Genomic DNA, 20,150 nt, shown 5'->3' with positions numbered 1-20,150 from the left:
TATTAGTATATAGTATTATAAGGTAATTAAAACTGTCTTCCCAAACATTGAGAACTTGCTAAGATAAATATGTCAGATGTCAGAAGAAAGTATTTCAGGTCTGAGGTAAGTTCAAGTTTCAAAATTTCTATTAGCAAATTATTGCCTACCGTCCCTTTTTAGGGACACTAGGCAATGAATCTTGACTTTTTTTTGTCGTAATTTTCCTTTAGCATTCATTTAAGTGTTTGCAAAGGATCTAATAATAAGGGTAATATTATTGTATTATTTATACAAAACTATAATAGACTAATTTTACTTATTAATTTTTAAATGATTGTTATCATTGCATTTATTGTTATTATTACAATTGTTATTATTATTTTATACTACTAATAATAAATATTATTGAAATTAACTAGTATAAGAAATCTTAGATCATATAAATAATTATTCTGCTCGTAATTTTTTAGAATACACAACAAAATTATACTTTGGCAAATAAGCATTATTAAAATATGATAACAATATTAATAATAATATTGGGTATTATTAGAATTATTTTTGTAAATACTGGTGTTATATTTGCGAAATGCTAAAAAAAAATTGAATTAAAATTGGCATATGTTCCCTTACGCCACTATAAAACTATATACTTTTTTCAGAATTTATAATGTTATAATGTGAAAGAATAAAAGCAATCACAAACTAATTATGTTTAAAATACATTGCAAACTTTGTGAAAGAAAAGAAAATTATTCAATTCAAAAATTTAGTGTAAACACAGTTAATATCTTCTATGTTGTTTTTCAAAGCATAATTTTTAAATATTTATAGGTTATTTTTGAGAAGCATTTTCGTAGTCAAAACACGCTAAAAAAGGCATTGGGTGAGAAATTTCATGTGGCGGACAGTTTATGAATTTTTTAATAATTTTTTGAACAGTTATATTTTTTTGAAAACTGGCTTTAAATGAATAATTGGGCGCCAAATTTTTTGAAAATACACTAATATGATTTTACTTACAAATTATTTTTGAAAACATTTTAGTTGTACAAACAAGGGTTAAGGTTAGGTTACCGGAATTTTCTTGTGGCGGTTCATTTAATGAATATTTTAACATTTTTCGGACGCATATATTTTTTCAAAACTAGATTTAAATGAATAATTGGGCGCCAAATTTTCCGAAAATGCTAACATGACTTTAAATGTTTAAAAATTATTTTTGAGAACAGTATATTTGTTTAAAACACGCTGTATAAGGTTTTGCGATTGAAAATTACTTAAGGCGGACATTTAGCGAATATTTTATAATTTTTTGGATGCAGTATTTTCTCAAACGTGACAATAATTAAGATCCGAAGTTTTCGGAAATATTTTAATATTTTTTTAAAAATATTTATAAATTATTTTTGTGAATAGTTTTCTTCGTCAAAAATGCGGTACATAGGGTACTAAGTGGAAAATAACTTGAGGCGGACATTTTATGGCTTTTGTTTTTATAATATTTTGGGCATTGATATTTTTTATAACTGACTTTAACTGGCTTTAAATGACTAATTTAATGCCGAATTTTCAGAAAATATCCTAACATGCCTTTAAATATTTATAAATTGAAATTGAAATTTGTTTGCTTTGACCAAATCATGCTATATAAGGCATTAGGTGAAAAATGTCATTTAGAGGCAATTATTATTAAAAGAAATTTTAAAATTTCTTGGACATTGATTTTTTTTAAAAATTAAATTTAAATGAATTATTGGAAGCGAATTCTTTTGAAAACATCTTAATAAGCTTTTAAATATTTATAGATATTTTTTGAGAGCAGTATTCTTCGTCCGAAACACTCTAGGCATTAGATGAAGCATTACTTGTAAGGAATTTTTCTGGACATAGGTATTTTTTCAATACAGGCTTTAAATGAATATTTTAGTGCATTATTTTCCGTAAATAAACTAACATATCCTTAAATACTACTATCTATAATACCCTATATGGAAATCGATTCGCACTTAAATCAGTTAATTGAAAACATATATATAAAAGAAAGTAAAAGCGATTTTTTAGTTTTAAAAAATATTGCTGGTTGTATATTTTTATTCCGTTTGTTGCTCACATATTTTTCTTTAAAATGTTATTCTGCAATTTATATTAATTGTATGTTAGTTTTAGGCTAGAATAATATAAGGAAAAGAAACAAACTTCATGGCTGATAAATACAAATCTCTCTTGGTGTGGGAAGGAATTGAGGAAGATTCGGAATGCGAAAAATTTAAGCGTTACGTCCAGAAGAACTACAAATTACATTTTGGTAAGTTTTTCTTAACTGGTTTTATCCAACTCTCAGAATTTTTCGTGTTTCTCAAGACAGTTAACCAAAACAAAAAAAAAATACACGTAAAAAAGTAACCACATTTCGTATTCATGAAAAGAACACTGAAAAAGTGTCCTCTACTTTATTTAATATTCTTCTTGTTATCTTCTTTTTGCATCTGTTATAATTTAAGTTCATTGAGTGAAAGGGTAAGAGAACCCCGTTAGTTTGGAATGCGTTTTTTTTTACTTTGCAGAAGGGAAAGACAATAAATAACTGAGAAAAAGAATTGGTTGCATGCAGAGGGTAGCCTGATCTCTCCTAGAGCAAGCGCTTCCCAACCTTTATATCGCCGCGAATTGGTCAACATTTGATTTTACCAATGGTTTTGATTTTATAAATTTACAAATCCTGTGACATATATGTCACGCTAGGTTAAAATGGGTTTAAAGCATGCCTTTAAAACAAAATACAGTTACATGCCCGGTATGGATGCAGCTGTTTTTGACGGATTTAAAGTTTAAAGTTCATTATCTTAGACAAAGTTTTAGCTCAGCTCCCAGTTAACCTCGTCCGTAGAAAAGCACATAAACGCAAGAAAATTACACCATTAAATAAGATTAAAATAATATAACGTTCCTTGTGCGGCCCGGCACCATTTCATTTACGGAACGGCCCGGGGGTTCGGAACTACTGATCTAGAGGACTTTTTAGCATTAAATTGATATGGTTATCTAAAACAGTGCTTTTAAAAAGTGTCCCTTGAAGGACGTGGTCACTCTATAAAGGTGGTTTTATCGTATAAGTTCACCTGTATCACTTTTTTGATTCCGCTTTTCCGTACCAATACAGTAGTACTAAAAAGGAGTTCCGCGAGATTCCGTGGAAAGATTACAGGGACACCGATAGTAAGAATATTTTTTCTAATCAGTAATGGCTACATTTATATTCAATCAACACTCAAATTTTTAGAAAAATATTTTCTTTGTTTATACGAAATTAGGTAAAATTTCAGTGAAAAAAAAGAAGCAAAATTAAAAAAAAAAACATAATAATATATTAAATAAACTATGAAAAGAATATGCATTCATAAAAAAATTCATGAAGTATTTTATCGATCTTCTCAATTTAAAATAAATATACTAATTTCAAAAATAAAACATTACTTTTCGATATTTACTATTCTCAACAATTATGCGTTCTTTTTTTTCATATTTATTTTAACAAACGCTAAAAGCAAATTTATAATATTAAATATTTCATTCTTCTCCAAAAATTAGTAGCATCATTTTTTTTGGTTAGTATATTCACAACAGCTATTTTCTTTTATAATGCCAGGGTTCCGTTAAAAGAAGCTCAATCATACAGGATTCGGTAGCCGAATAAATGAGGAAGCTCTTTATTAATACTTTCCATGGCTCAGTCTTTCCGAAATTAACATTTAAATAAAAAATAGGGCAGCAAGTGTATGTATGTTTTTAGTTGTGTAGTAAGGATTCCTATATTTTAATTTTAAACTCTCTGTAAAATGAAATAAATAATTTTATAACGTGTAATTTCTATCCGCTCCTGCTGTGCTAAGCATAGTTCTAATTCGTCGTAATATTCATTTTACTAAGCGTATGTTTGATTTACAAACTCATTTCATTTTGAGAATTAGTGTATGTATGCAATCTAAATTACTACTTCTGACTTTATATTGAGTCATAAAAATTACTTACGCCTTATTCTTACTTGCCTCATAACTTACTGTAATTATAAATTTTAGTGTTACTAAGTAACAAACATGATGGTTGGTGGATGGTTTTTACTTCAAGTGATACTTCACAAGGTACTTCACGTCAGCATACAAGGTACTTCACGCGGCCCCAGGAACTTCCTGTGAGCTTTGGTGTAGCGGTACACAACTTTGGTGTAAAGTAATTGCTACCTTTTTCGGTATTCAGATACACGAGAATTGTTTTATTGTGCAGGACTGCCAGCACCTCCTAAACTTAAATTTACATTAAACAAATATTAAATATGCCTTTCTTTTATGATCGTAACCTTATTTCGAATCCTAGATCGAATACTTATTTAATTCTTAATCTTCAGAGAGTTAAAAATTTTTTCCTACTTAATAAATGGTTTCTGCTTTATATTAATTTTAGTTTTTAAATCTGAAGTATTTTACTGTATTTTTTTAGAGTCTGATAGAGATTTTCAGAAATGGTCAACAGAAAATTTCCAAACCTATTGGGAAGCTGTATGGGATTACTTTGATGTCATTGCTTCAAAACCTTACACACAGGTAATTTGTTATTTTTACATATTTATAACATTTAATTAATATTAAAAAGGATAAAGAAAATATTCCAAGTCCCTTTCTCTCTTTTTGGGTTTACAACTACTAATGTTCAACTCCGTTGCCTTGTAATTTTGAATCCAATCCAAAAGACAAGGAAAATCCTGGATTAAGTATTGGGAGAAATTTGCCTCCGTGGAGGAATTTTTAATTGAATTAACCCGCATTCGCATTACATGGAGAAGAAAACCACGAAAACCTCCCATGATTAGCGCAATTGCAAGGGGACTCAAACCTATGATCCGCCTACCATTGAGGTTATTTTACGTCAGCACTATGGTCGGTGCGAGCCATCGAGCTTGGATATCGAGCAGCCATCACTGGGATTCGAACCCGGTTCACATCTTTGGAAGGCGAATGCTTTATCTCCTGAGCCACCACGACTCCATAAAAATAATTAATAAAGCCTGCTGAAAATTAATAGTTATAATCTAGGGTCTGCAAAAATACAAGATTTTTGGAGCCTGAATCAATAAAAACTCCTAGTTGGAGCTCACTGCTGAAACCTTTTGTATATATGAGCACTAAAAATGATGACAATCAACTAACATCAAATTGGTGTTCTACTACTACAAAACCCAAGGATAGTTCTTGGGGCAATGAAACTCCTAGAATGTTCTTTTACACTACTTGGTGTAAAATAGTCGCCACTAATCACCATGTTGCTATTCAGTAACATTAAAATTTATTATTACTGTAAGATATGATACATTTTACAATCAGTAGACTTACCTCTACGAGGCAATATTAAGTAAGAATCAGTAATTTAGGTTGCATGCATACACTTATTCTTAAAGTGAGTTTGTAAATCAAACATATGCGTGGCCGTAATAGTAAGGCGAATTCCAATTAGGCTTATTAGAGCAGGAGCTGTGAGAAATTATACATTGTAAAATTATTCAATACATTTTACTGAGACTTTGTAAATTAAAATAAAAATATCCTTATTACACAACTAAAAACATACATAAATTTTTTTAACGGCAAACTTTAGTTTCCGTAATGAAAAGCAACATCAACCACAAAATCTTGCTAACTTGTTATTGATTGTAAACAACTAAAGACGATATCAACATACGCCAACATTGGTGATTTTTTTTTAAGTGAAAGCATTTAATGTATAGTGTAAAAAGGTGAGTGATCTTGGAGTCTTTAATATTTTGGTTAATAAGATATTTCGTATACGTACCCTTTAAATCATATATGAGAGCTCAATTTGATGCAAACTTAAAGAAAGTGCTCCTCCATGCAATTATTAGAACTGTTCAACATCGAATTCGGAGAAATATTGCACTATAATTTTTGCAGTGTATAATATGGAAAGTAATGTACCAGCTTTTATGCTGAATTTTTCGAAAATATTTGGCACCTGCTACGATTTTGGTAGCATCTTAGAGATTTGGCCCCCGAGATTTGTGGACCAATGGTTGTAATATAAATTTATTATATTATAAATTTACTATATTATAAATTTATTAGATAATAAATTTATTAGATTATGAATTTATTATATTATAAACCAATTTACCTGATTTACATTTTATTTTCAGGTTTTTAGAAAGACAGGTCCAGGCATTTTAGACTGCGAATGGTTTGTAAACGCTCAATTCAACTACGCTGAAAACATTTTGAAAATGCGAGATGATACCGTAGCATTGATGTTTGAGGGTACATATCACAACAATTAATTATGACTAAAATAAAACATTACGTATAAGTAACATCTTAATATGAAAGATTTTTAAATATTTTGAAGATAATTATATTCGAATCATTATTTAGGAATTATTTTAAAAAAGAACGGGGTCTCCTTATATGAGGATCTCCTTATATGATGGGTCTCCTTATATGAGGATCTCCTTATATGATGGGTCTCCTTATATGAGGATCTTCATCTTCTTATATGAGGGGTCTCCTTATATGAGGATCTTTATCTCCTTATATGAGGATGTTTCATAAAATGTAAGCACATTAGCCTCGAACAGAGAGCTTGGTAGGTAATTTTTTGGTTAAAATACCCATACTATTAATACTTCATACTACTAATATGAAAGATTTTTAAATATTTTGAAGATAATTATATTCGAATCATTATTTAGGAATTTTTTTAAAAAAGAACGGGGTCTCCTTATATGAGGATCTCCTTATTTGAGGATCTCCTAATATGATGGGTCTCCTTATATGAGGATCTCCTTATATGATGGGTCTCCTTATATGAGGATCTCCTTATATGAGGGGTCTCCTTATATGAGGATCTTCATCTCCTTATATGAGGATGTTTCATAAAATGTAAGCACATTAGCCTCGAACAGAGAGCTTGGTAGGTAATTTTTTGGTTAAAATACTCAAACGCATTGGCGTGTAAGCCTTGTACATGCCACATAATTTTTCAGAGTATTTGTAGAAAATGAATCAGACGCCAATAGGAAAACAGTATACTCGCGACAAAGTAAACCTTTAAGCCTTATCAAGGCTACGATTGCCTATATAAAAGACTTTCTGAAAAGTTTGCAAACAACGCTTTTTATAGCTAACTTGGCGATTTTTTGAAATTGAAAATAGTTTATAACAAATTCATCAACTTAATTTGAATGTTGAAATTTTTGCTAAAAAACGGTAAATGTAAATCAAGAATAATAACAAAAATTGTAATTCTATAACTATTATTCCATGGTTTCAACATTATTCCATTGCACTGAAAAAAATAGCCAAATCTACCAGAATTATTTAAAATTCACCGTGTTTCTGGCTCTGAGGGAACACAAGCTGGATAATTTTTGTTGATAATTTTGTTTTGTTTTGCTGGATAATTGGTAATGAGTTGGGTAAAATTAACAATGCAATATGGTTTAATAATGTGTGATAAAATGTGGTAAATATGATAAAATTTGGTAATTTTATCATCATATGATACCTTAAAGCATAGCATGGAAATCATTTATTCGGTTAAATTTACTTTTCAGTTTTGTATATTTTACCAAACGTGTGTAATAAGCATTATAAATTTGAGGACCAGAATTTCCCATTAACAGTTAGCACATGATCGAAAAATTTGCCAAATGTATGATTGAAATACTGTATGTTTTGGTTTTTAATAACAGATAGCTTTTTTAAATTTTTTTATGTCATTACTTTACAGTACGGTAATATTACCAGAAGTTTTTTCTTCGCGCACTATTGACTGTACATTGCATTTTCTGAAATAACGCTTTTATCGCTACTTTCTAAAACTTTCTAAAGTTGAAAATAATTTATGTTAAAAATATCTACTGAATTTGAATATCAAATTTTTTGAAAAACAATGGTCAAATATAAATCAAGAATATTAAAAAGAATTAAAAATATATCATTATTACTCTATTATTATTTTATTATTCTTATAGAAACTATTATCATTCCTTTTTTGAACATTTGATGGTAAATGATTTTTTATAGTTCTAATTATATACATTTAATTATACAAATAATTATAAATTTTAGTGCGCATTCTACTTTAAATAGTAATGATCATCTTTCCATCTTTTATATTATGAATCATGATTAGATGAGGAAGGAAATACAGATAAAGTTACCTTCAATGAGCTCTATGAAGAAGTGCAATTATATGCAGCGACATTTCGAAAGCATGGACTTCAAATCGGAGATAGAGTCGCTTGTAAGTACTTCTTATTTTTTATGTGATTTTGAAAATTTATAGTTAAGCTAGTTAAAGATACACTGTTAGAATTTTCATTCTGAAATTATGGTGAAATAACCGGAAGCAGTCTGTTCATTCAGTTAACCGTAAAGTTTACGGTAAAGAACATTTTTTTTATCTTTATGGTTTTGAAACCGTTTACAACTAGTATGGTTATAAAAACATTAAAAAACTAAGCAGTTTTTTAACCATTTACAACTATCAAGGTTTAAAAAACATTAAAAAGAAAATTAACTGGACATTGGAGATAGTTTAGTAGCTTTATAGTGCTGCCATTTTTACATCAATGGGAGTTTTATATTCTACTAGTTCAGCATCACAAATTTGGGATTGAATATTGGAAACTCTTCATGTAATGAAGGTAATGTAGGAAGTATTGTGGTGTCAACGCTACAATTCGAACCCTTAGAGTCGCTCGGTACTGATTTATTAATTATTTTCTTTTTATTCAACACTGTGCGCAGAATGTCTTCTGCTTGTAGAAAATATAAGTATTGTTAACTAAGGTTTCGCTTAAGGAAGTTTAACCGTATTTCAAAAAACTACTTGTTATAATTAAAATTTTTTATTTCGTCTCTTTTAATTTTCTCTCTTTATTTATTTTTCTCTATCTATTTCTCTGTTTTTTTTATTTTGAAATAAAAATATTTGCAATACAAATATAAAAAATTGCTTTAATTTCATTATTCTTAAAGAACTTTGAAACAATTTCCAAAGAACCAGTATACAACGAACGAAACCTGTTATCTGTGTTAATTAATTAATTTTTTCTACCTTTTAATTACTCTTATTTACTACTTTGTATACGACTATTATTTCTTACTTTATATTGCTATACTTATTACTTATATAAATATTTATTATTTATACCTTCGTATAACTATTTATTACTTATTTCCTTGTATACTACCATTACTTAATTGTTTATATTATTTCTTATAACTTTGTTACGATGCTTCGTGAAAACACAATTCTCCACCAGAAGTTTATAATTTGTTTTATGTAGAAAATAACTATGTTTAAATAGAATTTTATGTGTACTAATTAATTTTCAGGTCAAATGTCAAATAGGAAAGAAGCTATATTTGCTTGTTTGGCAACAGTAAGCATTGGAGCCATCTGGGGAAGTGCTGTTCCTTACTTTGGTGCACAGGTAATTTTGCACTTGACAAAATTCAAATATTTTAAGCTTCTGTTTTACGTTGCGTTTCGAACAATTACAGTTGTTTTTGAAATATTTCAAAGAACTAAATATTCATTATTAAATAATGTTTAGGTGAGAAGTTATTCCTTACAATCTTCTTAATAAACATTATGTGTTTCACAATTATCTTGTAGAGACTGTGACAGCCCAGTGCTTAGAAAATCCGGGAGTCAGGTCTGGAAGTATCCAGGGTTCGATCCTCGACTCCGTTAAGAGTACATGCGATGTACGTGCTTAAAATCTGTGGAATCGAAAGTTCTGTGTCCATCGCTGAGGGTATGGATATAGGGAACAGGGAAAATTTTCTTTCCCCTTCTGTTCTATTTCTAAATCAAGGAAGTGGCCTCACGAATAAATGATGCTGCCATCTATCGGTGTTTAGAGCTAAGATGTAATTTCCCCCTTGTGGTGCTTTTTTGTCAAACGAATGGCGCACCTTCCTGGCTTTTTTCACAAAGGGACAATGACTGCTGAATTTGGCTTAACAAGTGTCACTAGAAAAAGCAACAATAACAACCTCATTTTGGTTAGGCAAAGCGTAGTAGTTCTATTCTAACTCCCAGAAAAGCACACACACACAACGTTAAAAAAATAGAAATAAATACACAACAGATCGATGTCTAAATTGAGGAAATGGCCTCACGATTGAGTTATGCTGCCATCTATCTGTGAGTTCTTTCTTTCGGTCCTCTCGTGTGAAACGAAAGGCGAAACATTCTGACCTAATTCGCGAAAGGCGAATGACTGACCAGCTTGGCTTGTCCAAGTGTCTTTAGAAACAACACAATTATCATGAGCAATCACGGCCGTCTTAATAGCATGCAGGGCCCCCGGTCAAAGAAATGTTTTGGGCCCTTATAACAGGTCATACTACTTAAAATCGAACTAAAAAACTTCACATGCATAAAATAAAGCTTTTTTAACATTGCAATAATTTTACCAAATTTAAATACATTTGGATTACCCTAAAAAACTGGATTCACATAAAAACTTCATTAGAAAGCAAAAAAATAGATTTCGGTTGACTTTTTAATTTTCCCTGTCGATAGACTATTCAAATTATTGTTGTTTGGGTGATAATCAGTCACTATTTGTAGAAAGAAAAACAAAATGTGTACTTTATACAATAGAATATATTTATTTTTGAAAAATATGTAAGGCAATTTTGTTTATTCTTACTGTTTTTAAATACAATTTATGAAAAGTAAGATTCTCAAGGGCCCCCTGAGTGCCTGGGGCCCTCGGGCACTGCCCGGGTGTGCCCATGCGTAAAGACGGTACTGTGAGCAATTCAATGAATTAAAGATATTTCGAGAACTGTTCAATTTTCTTTCGTTCTCTAGCATTATACCTACACTTTCCTAGTTTCCTTAAAAAAGTACAAGACTGGTCATAGTTTTACACAAAGCTTACATAATAAAAAGAATACGTAACAGTAACTTAGTTACTTCTTAATAATTGTAAAACAGATAATAAGCTTAGAATGAAATTTTAAGCTTTATTAATTAAAATAATTATCAAACCCAAAAGTAAATAAAAGTAAATATCATTAAACGAGAAAAAAAGTGTTTCACACGGAAAAATATTAATTTTTTTATATTTTACATTGAGGACAATTAAAGATACTATTTGTTCAAGTGGAAAAAAGCCTCTTTCCGTTAAATATTCAATAATATTAAATCACGTTATAAGATGTTCTTTCATTGGCTATCTGTGAATATGGCATTAGAATTTTATGATATCGAAAAAAAATAGGAACTTATATTTACAAAAAAATCCTGATGCAGTAGTATCAAGTCATAAAAATTATTAAAAAAATCTAATAATCAAATCATTATAAAAATCATGCATTTTATTTGATAAAATGCTCATTCGTTCTTTCTTTTAAAGAGCATAAAATTATTTTCATTTAAGTAAAACTTAGATGAAAATAGATTAAAATGAAAATATATTAGATTTAATTGATTTGTTATTCATTTTAAAAGAGTTTCATTTTCAGGCGGCCACAAATATAATAAGCAAAATGGAACCAAAGTTTCTAATAGTGGTTGACCGCCATCTTGATGGTGGAAAAGAATATAATATCCTTGATCACCTGGAATTTATGGTGGATGGTAAGAATAAGACTCATTTTTATTTCACTTTTACTCATCCATTTAATTTTTTTACTATGCAGAAACAAAAGCATTTAACTTAAAAACGTATTAAAAGTGTAACCTTTATTCAGTGAATTTGAATCATATCACACTGTTAGAAATTTCTCAAAAAAAAATAGTTTAATAACAATTTATTTAATTTTCATTTTACCGTATTCAAATAAAACAGTCAAATAACCGTAAATAAGGTAGTATTCAAGGTGTTAACTGCGGGAAAAGTTGTTCATTAACTAATTTAACCTAATACGGTTAAACTATCAGAATTTTATAGCCCTAACTAGGCTTGTTTCTTAGAGTTTTGTAGTTCCTTAGTTTTGTTACAGAATCGTATAGTTCTGTATTTTTGGTTTTTACCACGACAGTTGTAAATGTTTTCAAAAGCTTAAAGTAAAAAAAAAATTTTTTTACCGTAAACTTTACCGTTAATGGGATAACCAGATTGCTGCTGGTTATTTTACCGTAATTTTAAAGTGAAAATTCTTACAGTGCATGATGTTATAAAGATATATTTACATAATCAAATCTATTAAAGGAGAAATCTTTAAATTAAACACCTACTTTTTATACGTAGTTCAATTCTTTGTTTCTTTTAATACAACTAAACGTATATAAAAATATATAAACGTATATAAAAATACGTATATAAAACTAACCAGTGAAGGAGCACTTAAGCTTCGCTTGCCTTTTAAAAAATCATAATAATTTCAAAATTCGTAATTTTAGTTAAATGACAGTGTCAACATATTAGTTACTAATTGCAAATTATGTAAAAAAATTGTAGAGAACTTACATAATATTGTTTTAAAGCTTTGGAGGTTCAAATAGCAAGTAGTAAGAAGACCAAATGAAGGAACAGTTCTTACCAGTGAAGGAACACAAAATTTCCCAGTAAAGGAACGCTTGATTTTGGTTATTTTTTAATGCTCTTTATGAATTTATAAGCCATACAAATATTTAAAAACAAGCCTATTCTTGAAATTATAACATATAAATACTTGGAAAATGCTAACTTTGTTTTGTAATCATGAATTGAAAATTAAAGTGTCAACATATTAACACATACTGTTCATTCACTGGGAAATCTATGCCCAGTAAAGGAACATGCCTATTCCCTCACTGGTTAGAAGTTGTTTTTCGTATTTTTAACATACTTTTGATGCGGAACATCACTAAAGGTACAAGAAAATTAAAGTTTATCTTTATTAACTTAGAAAAAATCCCAGTAAAAGAACTCTTGTTCCTTCACTGGTTTTTCATCATTTGGTAATCCAGTAAATAAACACCCTCTTATCTCAGTACTTGCTTATGCTATGATGCTTAAAATAAATAAAACGTAACTTCAATAACTATATTTTGAATTCTCTTTTTCACAGTGAGAAAAATAAACTACTGCATGCAATTAATTCCACTTTAAACAGATAAATATATGCAATCACCTTATAATTTTATCAAAGAAACAAGGTGCTGCACAGATAATAACAAATTTAAAGTTTTTTCCAGACAACACTATGTGACTATTGTTTGTCAGTAAGCTATTGTTACCAATCAATCTAAAGAAGAACTTTCAAAATCTTAATTTTAATCAATATATATGAAATGTTCCTTCACTGGGTCGTGTTCCTTCACTGGTTGGTTTACCCTACATCCATGCTGCAATACTAGTGATATATGATACTTTTAATAATACAATTATTATTATATAATACTAATGATATGATGATATATAATACTGTTAAATGATATATACGGGAACTGTCCTTGTATCAGAAAGGTCCTGGGTTCGAATCCCGGGCAAGGCATGGATATTTCTTTCTCTCTCTGTGTGTGTTCAATGTCCTTTCTCCTTTATGTGTGAATGTGACCAGCCCTATAAACGGGTTGTGGTTGTGTGAATGGCGTGCAGAAGTCGAATTCCTGGCCATAGATGGCGCCACTGAAAAACAGGAACAATCGCCCCCCCCACTGCCTAAACAGGCATACGACAAAAAAAAAGATATATATGATGATATCTTATATTGTTATGTGATAATACATGTTATATAGTAACTTTTTTATATTTATGGTATTACATAATACAATTCGTTACATAGGAACACCTTCACTAGAAAAAGTAATTATAGTGCCTAGTAGACGTGAAACTTTATCAATGGATATTTCCCATATCAGAAATAGGTAAGATTAAGCGCTTAATTTTTTAAATTAAAAAAAAAATTAGTTCGTAAAGTTTGTGATGATTGTATATGTAGTATAACAATAAAGGAAAATATTAATTTTTTTGACAAAACTGTGAGTGCATAATTTTGTTTAAACTAACTTTGTTTTTATTTATTGCTTAAGTTGTTTTTGTTTTTAAGTAAGAGGTTTTGTTGCAAAGCTTTATTGTATTTTGAAAAAGGACACTTTTTATTAAAATGTTAACTATTTTTGTCATAAATATATATTTAAAAAAAGCTACCTAAAATTTAGCTTGAAAATTATATGCCTTACAGATAATGTATTAGATTATAAAATTGTGCCAACGAAAGCTGACTACTTTTTTTAGACAGAGGGCTCAATAATTACAAATATTGATACTGTGCGCAAAATAAAATTAAAAAAACAGACATGCCGTAATAATTTTGCTCTACTGTCAAAGACTAGTTGTACTGATATTTTGAAGATTGTTTAACGTACATTTGTTTCATAAAAATTCACGATATACCGTTACCATATAAACGGAAAAATCGTCAAACGATTGGTTTAAATACCTTGTATTTTTGTTCTATTACCCAATTTTTTATTTTTTTTTTACCAAAAACGTGAACACCACATAATGCAGTAGTTTTGCCAGAATATTTTTTCTCCGTGCATAGAGCATCGCTTTTTTTGTGGTTCTTGTTGTCAAGGTTTCTAAAAATATACATTTAATTATGGTTATTACGGGATGGTTGCATTGATTGCAAAATTTATTTTACCCCGAATAAACGTATTTATTTGGAAATACTTAGATGAATAAATTTAGATTTCAGACATTTGCAGGTATATGCGTTATTTTTCTTCTTATAGTTGCTTCATCGACAATTTCTTAGAAACTGGAAAACTTCAGGATGGTTCAGTTCCTCCATTAGTTTTCGAACAACTACCCTCCAGTCATCCTGTTTTCTTGTCATTTACATCTGGCACGACAGGCATCGTAAAAGGGGTTGTGCATTCAGCAAAGGTAAGCATAAATATTAAGCACAAGTGTGGTTTTTATGTGAGAACTATTATTTAAGAGACACAAAACGTTCAAAACAAACAAGTGCAATTTTTAATCGATCATTTTCGAACTTTTGTAGAATATTGATAGCATTAATAGAAGTCTGTGTACAAAGCTTTAGAAAAAAAAATCATTATTTTCAAAGTTATAGCTCAAACTATGGTTTTTAATTGTTGGTAATTAAAAAGTTTTTTGTGAACGAATTTTAATTTTTCCAATTACATTTTAACCAAAATACGTTGTTTATGGACATTAAAATACATTTAAATAATTATAGTAACAGTATAAAAATATAACGTAACTAGGCATTAAATTTTTATTTTGTCACCGAAAATTTCTTGGAAAAACCCGATTCTTCAATTATGCATATTAATTACACTATCTATCAATAAGTATTTGGACACCTATGCAAATGACTATATCTGTGATCCTGAGATACGTCACGCCCTCCGCCGGTATATACAGTCTAGGGAACAACATCGGCATTAGTCCCATGCAAGATGCCTACTGCACTATTTTGGATGACAGTGTGCTTCCTACGTTATGGCAGTTTTACGGGGTGGACTCCTGTTACTTCCAGGACGACAATGACAGCTGTCATTCTGCGAGGGTCACCAAGGCTTGGTATGGTGCCAATAGGGTTAATCAAATGGACTGGACTGCCCAGAACCCAGACCTGAAACCTATCGAGAACCTCTGGGACAAGTTGGATTGCTGAATTAAGGGGTGTACTACCCGTCCAAAATCGGTGAAGGAACTTACATGTCTCCTCCAAACCGAGTGGAAGAAAATACCACTAGCCGTCACACAAAGACTTGTAGAAAGTATGCCCGGAGGGTTCACGCTGTAATTGCCTCTAGTGGAGCCTCTGCCAACTATTGATCATGAATTAAGTTTGTTTTTCTTTTCAATCACACGTGTTCAAATACTTATTGGTAGATAGTGTATTATTATGTTCAATTAAAAAATTAAACTTAGATATTATAACCTAGTTGAACAGCCGACCCAATTTTAAAATTTCTCACTGCTAATGTTCCACTCCGTAACCTTGTAAATTTGAACCCAATCCAGAAGATAAGGGACCTCCTGAATCAAGTACTGGGAGAAATGTGCCTTCATAGAAAACTTTTTTTTGCACCTAACCCGCATTTGCGTTACATGGAGAGAAAAACCTCGAAAATCTACCTCGGTTATCCTGGCGGCAAGGGAATTCTGTCCCATGATCCGTCTACCACTGAGAATATTTTACCTCGGAACTGTGTTTGGTGAGAGCCAGGTGCGAAATTCTTATCGATCTACCATCGCTGAGATTCGAACCTGGTTCATCTCATTGGAACGCGAACTCTCTAACCCCTGAGCCACCGCGTTTCAAAATTAAGATATTGAGTTAATCGAATGCATTTAGAATTAAACCAGATGCATCGAAGAGTATCTAAAGAAATTTTAATAACATTAAAAAAAAGAAAGGAACTGGTACGCAAGGGACATTTTGAAGTTGAGAGAACATTAAAAAATTGCATTACGAGAAAAAGCAATTTTGTCAACGAGAACTGCATATTAATGTATGGATCTTTACAAATTCATAATCTTTTAACTCGGTAAGAAAAACTTTGATTTAAACACAGTTTGTTGCCCATTACTTAGTAAATTTTTGTTTAATATCTTAAAACCAAATAAAGGATTCTTGAAGGGGTTTTCTCATTTTGAGGGTCCACTGTCCCATTAAGAATATTTTTTTCTATCCTTTATGATATGTATTCGAATGAAATTTCAGGTTCTTTTGCATTCACTAGCTAACGTGTCTTTTGTTTATGATCTGAAACTTGGAGATGTCTTTTTAAGTTATTTTCCAGTAAGTAGAATTCACATTTGCTTATGTTTTGCTCATTTGCATTTTTCTATTTTTTAATGCTAAAATTATTTAATGCTAATGCTATTCCTAATGCTTTCTAAAATATGAATTCTTGTAACAATAGCAGCCTCACTATGCGAGCTTAATGTCATTATTTAATTCATCTGAAATTAAAGAATCTGGTTTGAAGGCTAAATTCTATTAAATTTCAAATAATCCATTTGCTATGGTTCAGATTGACTGTTTTTTTTTTTTTTTGAGATTAAAGTAAATAAATCCCGAAAAAGTCAGATAACACCAGAGAAGTCTAATTCAAATTTACAAGATGGTATTTAAATTTTATGAGACACGGTTTACGGTTAAAGGTTAAAATCTATTATCAGAACATTTAAAACAATTTCTCTTTTAAACGGTTTAGATTTATCGTTTTTTTTTTCGTGGATAGAGGTAAAGAAAGATCCTGATAAATCAAATAAAAGTGAAGTAAAAATCCAAGCAAAATTTAGAATGTGGAAAAAGAGATAGTAAATAAATTTGTAATGCATGATAATCCAACTTATTGCGCATGCGTTAAAAAATAAATTCCATTGTTGAAATTTTTAAAGAAAATTCATTCGATTTGTTTTAACTGTTTCATCGTGGATACGGTAAATAGTACAGGCAAAATAAACTAAAAGCCAAAAAGTTCAAGTAAAATTCTCATAAAAGAAAAGAGATTGCATAAAATTTTAAGAACTTCTGCGCATGCGTCGGCCGAACTCTACTACCTACAATCATACATGAATGTGGATCTGTATTAGTTTCCGTTTACGATCTCTCAAAGTATTCATTTGATGCTTGAATATGATTGTAAATACCTGACATTTTATAGACTTTTTTTTTCTCTTTTCAGATGGGCTGGATACCAATACTTAATTTCTTATCATGCTTGTCCAGAGGGGCCACTTTGTTTATGTATAGTGGAAGTCTGTATCATGTGAAAAATAACCGCTCCTTCTGGAATGTAGCGTCAGAATGCAAATCTTCATTTTTGACATTTATACCCTGTCACATCGAAAAGTTTGAGCAGATAAATTTAGTTCCTGGTAAGAGTATTAAACGAAATATGTGTTGAAGACTTGTTTTTGTAATTTTTGTTTCAGTTGACAGGCAAGACATTTCGTTCATTTACAACGTCGGTAGCGTGTTTGATGAAATCGAAGTAAGCGGTGATGGCTGATTGCGCTAACGGTATTCTAAAACCTAGAGGACTGCGCATCTAACATCTTACCCCCCCCCTCGAAAAGAATTTTTTAATTTCATGTTTTACAAATGTTGTTGAACATCCGATCCAATGTTTGGGTTTATGACTACTAATGTTCAACTCCGTAGCCTTGTAATTTTGAACCCAATCCAGAAGACAAGGGAACTCCTGGATCGAGTATTGGGAGAAATTTCGCCTTCGTGGAGAACTTTTTGTTGGAACTAACCTGTATTTTGCGTTACATGGAGAGGAAGACGACGAGAACCTCCCACGGTTAGCATGACGGTAAGGGGACTCTAACCTATGATCCGTCTATCACTGAGAATATTTCACGTCAGCTAAGTGGTCTGTGCAAACCGGATGCGGAATTCGTAAAGACTGGGATTCGAACCCGGTTCACCTCATTGGAAGGCGAACGCTCTATCTCCTGAGCCATCGTGGCTTCCTCGAGAAGGGTTTATGTACTGCGCTCAAAGCAACCCTTGCGACTGTCTCTTCTACTTCAATCATGCAGTAAAACATTTTCCGATAAAATCGTAGTCTCGCCAATAATATTCGCCAGAAGCAAGTGTGCACTGGGGGGGGATATGCCAATTAATGTACCTCCATTTTTTAGTCAATTATGCAATTTTTATTTAATAGTAATGCTGTATAGTTTTTTTTACTTCTGTAAGTTTAAAATGCAAGCTATATTTGAACTATGAAGGAAAATTTTGTTTTTGTCCATTTTAAGGTGACAAGGGTCCTTCAAAGTTTTGAAAATCAGGCAACAGTTTGGTTAGAATGATGCGATTTTTTCCAGTATATTGGTTAAAAATTAAAAAAAAAGTATTTGATGCCCCCTTGTCGTCTTAATTTGTTTAAAAAAGTAAAAGTTCCGGGACTTGCTGCCCTGCTACAGAAACGAAAAACCACATTTTAATTTAATTTATTTACAGTGCTCATTTTGTTTGGGGAAATTTAAACCAATTTCAACCAATCTATATAAACCAAAATTAAACTTCCGCATATTATTTAGAAAAAAATTATGCTCATAAAATGTTTCTACCGTTCATATACTAATTCGGTTATGACTATTTAATTTTTAAAAGAATTTTTAAAATAAATTTGCTGTTTTTGGTTGCTTTTCTTTATCTTCTTCTTTTGAAAAAAGTTTTTCCTTTTTATTTCTTTTTTTGTTTTCTTTGTATTTCTTATCTTTGTATTTCTTATCTTTGTATAAGCTCGTCTTAATTTGGAAATGCGCTTAAAATTTTTTCATTTGTTTAAAAGTTAACCTTTTAAAATAAAATTTTCTGTCTTTTTAGATCCAGAATTATCATTTGATAAGTTGAGGTTAATAACTATTGGAAGTTCTCCAGTGAAAGCACAAAATGTAAAATTTCTTCTCAAATATTTTCCAAGAGTGCTTATTTCAAACATGTACGGTAAGTTAAATTCTTAGAAATTTTTTTCTTCTTAGAATTACTGATTTTATTTAAGATAACTGTCAGGTGAAAAGATATTTGAAGATTATAGGGGGTAAAAATTGATACCCCACTGTTGATAAGAACTCATTCAGATGAAGCAGCCTGAACTGAAGTAGCTATAAGCAGCTTTTTGAGGAGAAATGACAACACAATACAGGTTTATTTTCCTAAGTATTTTATTCTATTTCCGGTGTTGAACGGCCGTCCCAATTTCTGAGTAGACGACTATCAATATTCAACACCATAGCCTTGTAATTTTGAACCCAACCCAGAAGACAATGGAACTTCTGGATCGAGCATTGGGTGACACTACCGTTCGTGGAGGACTTTTTGATGAAACTTATCCGCATTTGCGTTAAATTGAAAGGAAATCTATGAATACCTCCCATGGTTAACCTGAAGGCAAGGCGACTCTAACCCATCATCCGTCCACCATTCAGATTATTTTACGTCAGCACTGTGGTCGGTGAGAGCCGGGTGCGGAATTCGTATCGAGCAGCCCTTGTTGGGATTCGAACCCGGTTCACCTCATTGGAAGGCGTTCTTTCTATCCCCTGACCCACCACGGCTCTCTTAAGAATTGGTATATTTCTGCAATCTGTATTAAAGGAAAATGTGTTTATCTATCTATATATATATATATAAATATATTAG

General features: G+C 30.7%; 1 protein-coding gene across 4 annotated transcripts in view; it reads left to right on the top strand.

The window, feature by feature from the left end:
- Window positions 1–20,150, top strand: part of LOC110282477 (acetoacetyl-CoA synthetase) — a 38,769-nt gene that overhangs the window by 6,908 nt on the left and 11,711 nt on the right. For 2 of the 4 annotated variants that reach the window (XM_043047903.2, XM_043047902.2), the window contains exons 2-12: window positions 2,146–2,290; window positions 4,480–4,583; window positions 6,188–6,305; window positions 8,182–8,292; window positions 9,390–9,487; window positions 11,538–11,652; window positions 13,785–13,866; window positions 14,740–14,893; window positions 16,707–16,784; window positions 17,677–17,869; window positions 19,335–19,454. In XM_043047903.2, coding sequence (XP_042903837.1) covers window positions 2,185–2,290; window positions 4,480–4,583; window positions 6,188–6,305; window positions 8,182–8,292; window positions 9,390–9,487; window positions 11,538–11,652; window positions 13,785–13,866; window positions 14,740–14,893; window positions 16,707–16,784; window positions 17,677–17,869; window positions 19,335–19,454 — 1,279 coding nt within the window. In that variant the 5' untranslated portion in view covers window positions 2,146–2,184. The remainder of the gene's footprint in view (window positions 1–2,145; window positions 2,291–4,479; window positions 4,584–6,187; window positions 6,306–8,181; window positions 8,293–9,389; window positions 9,488–11,537; window positions 11,653–13,784; window positions 13,867–14,739; window positions 14,894–16,706; window positions 16,785–17,676; window positions 17,870–19,334; window positions 19,455–20,150) is intronic. The other 2 variants (XM_043047904.2, XM_043047901.2) reach the window with 1 other exon arrangement.

The sequence above is a fragment of the Parasteatoda tepidariorum genome, chromosome 6 (assembly GCF_043381705.1).
Source record: "Parasteatoda tepidariorum isolate YZ-2023 chromosome 6, CAS_Ptep_4.0, whole genome shotgun sequence".
NCBI classification, from domain to species: domain Eukaryota; kingdom Metazoa; phylum Arthropoda; class Arachnida; order Araneae; family Theridiidae; genus Parasteatoda; species Parasteatoda tepidariorum.
The sequence above is the reverse complement of the archived record's forward strand: the minus strand, read 5'-3'. Positions and strand labels throughout refer to the sequence as shown.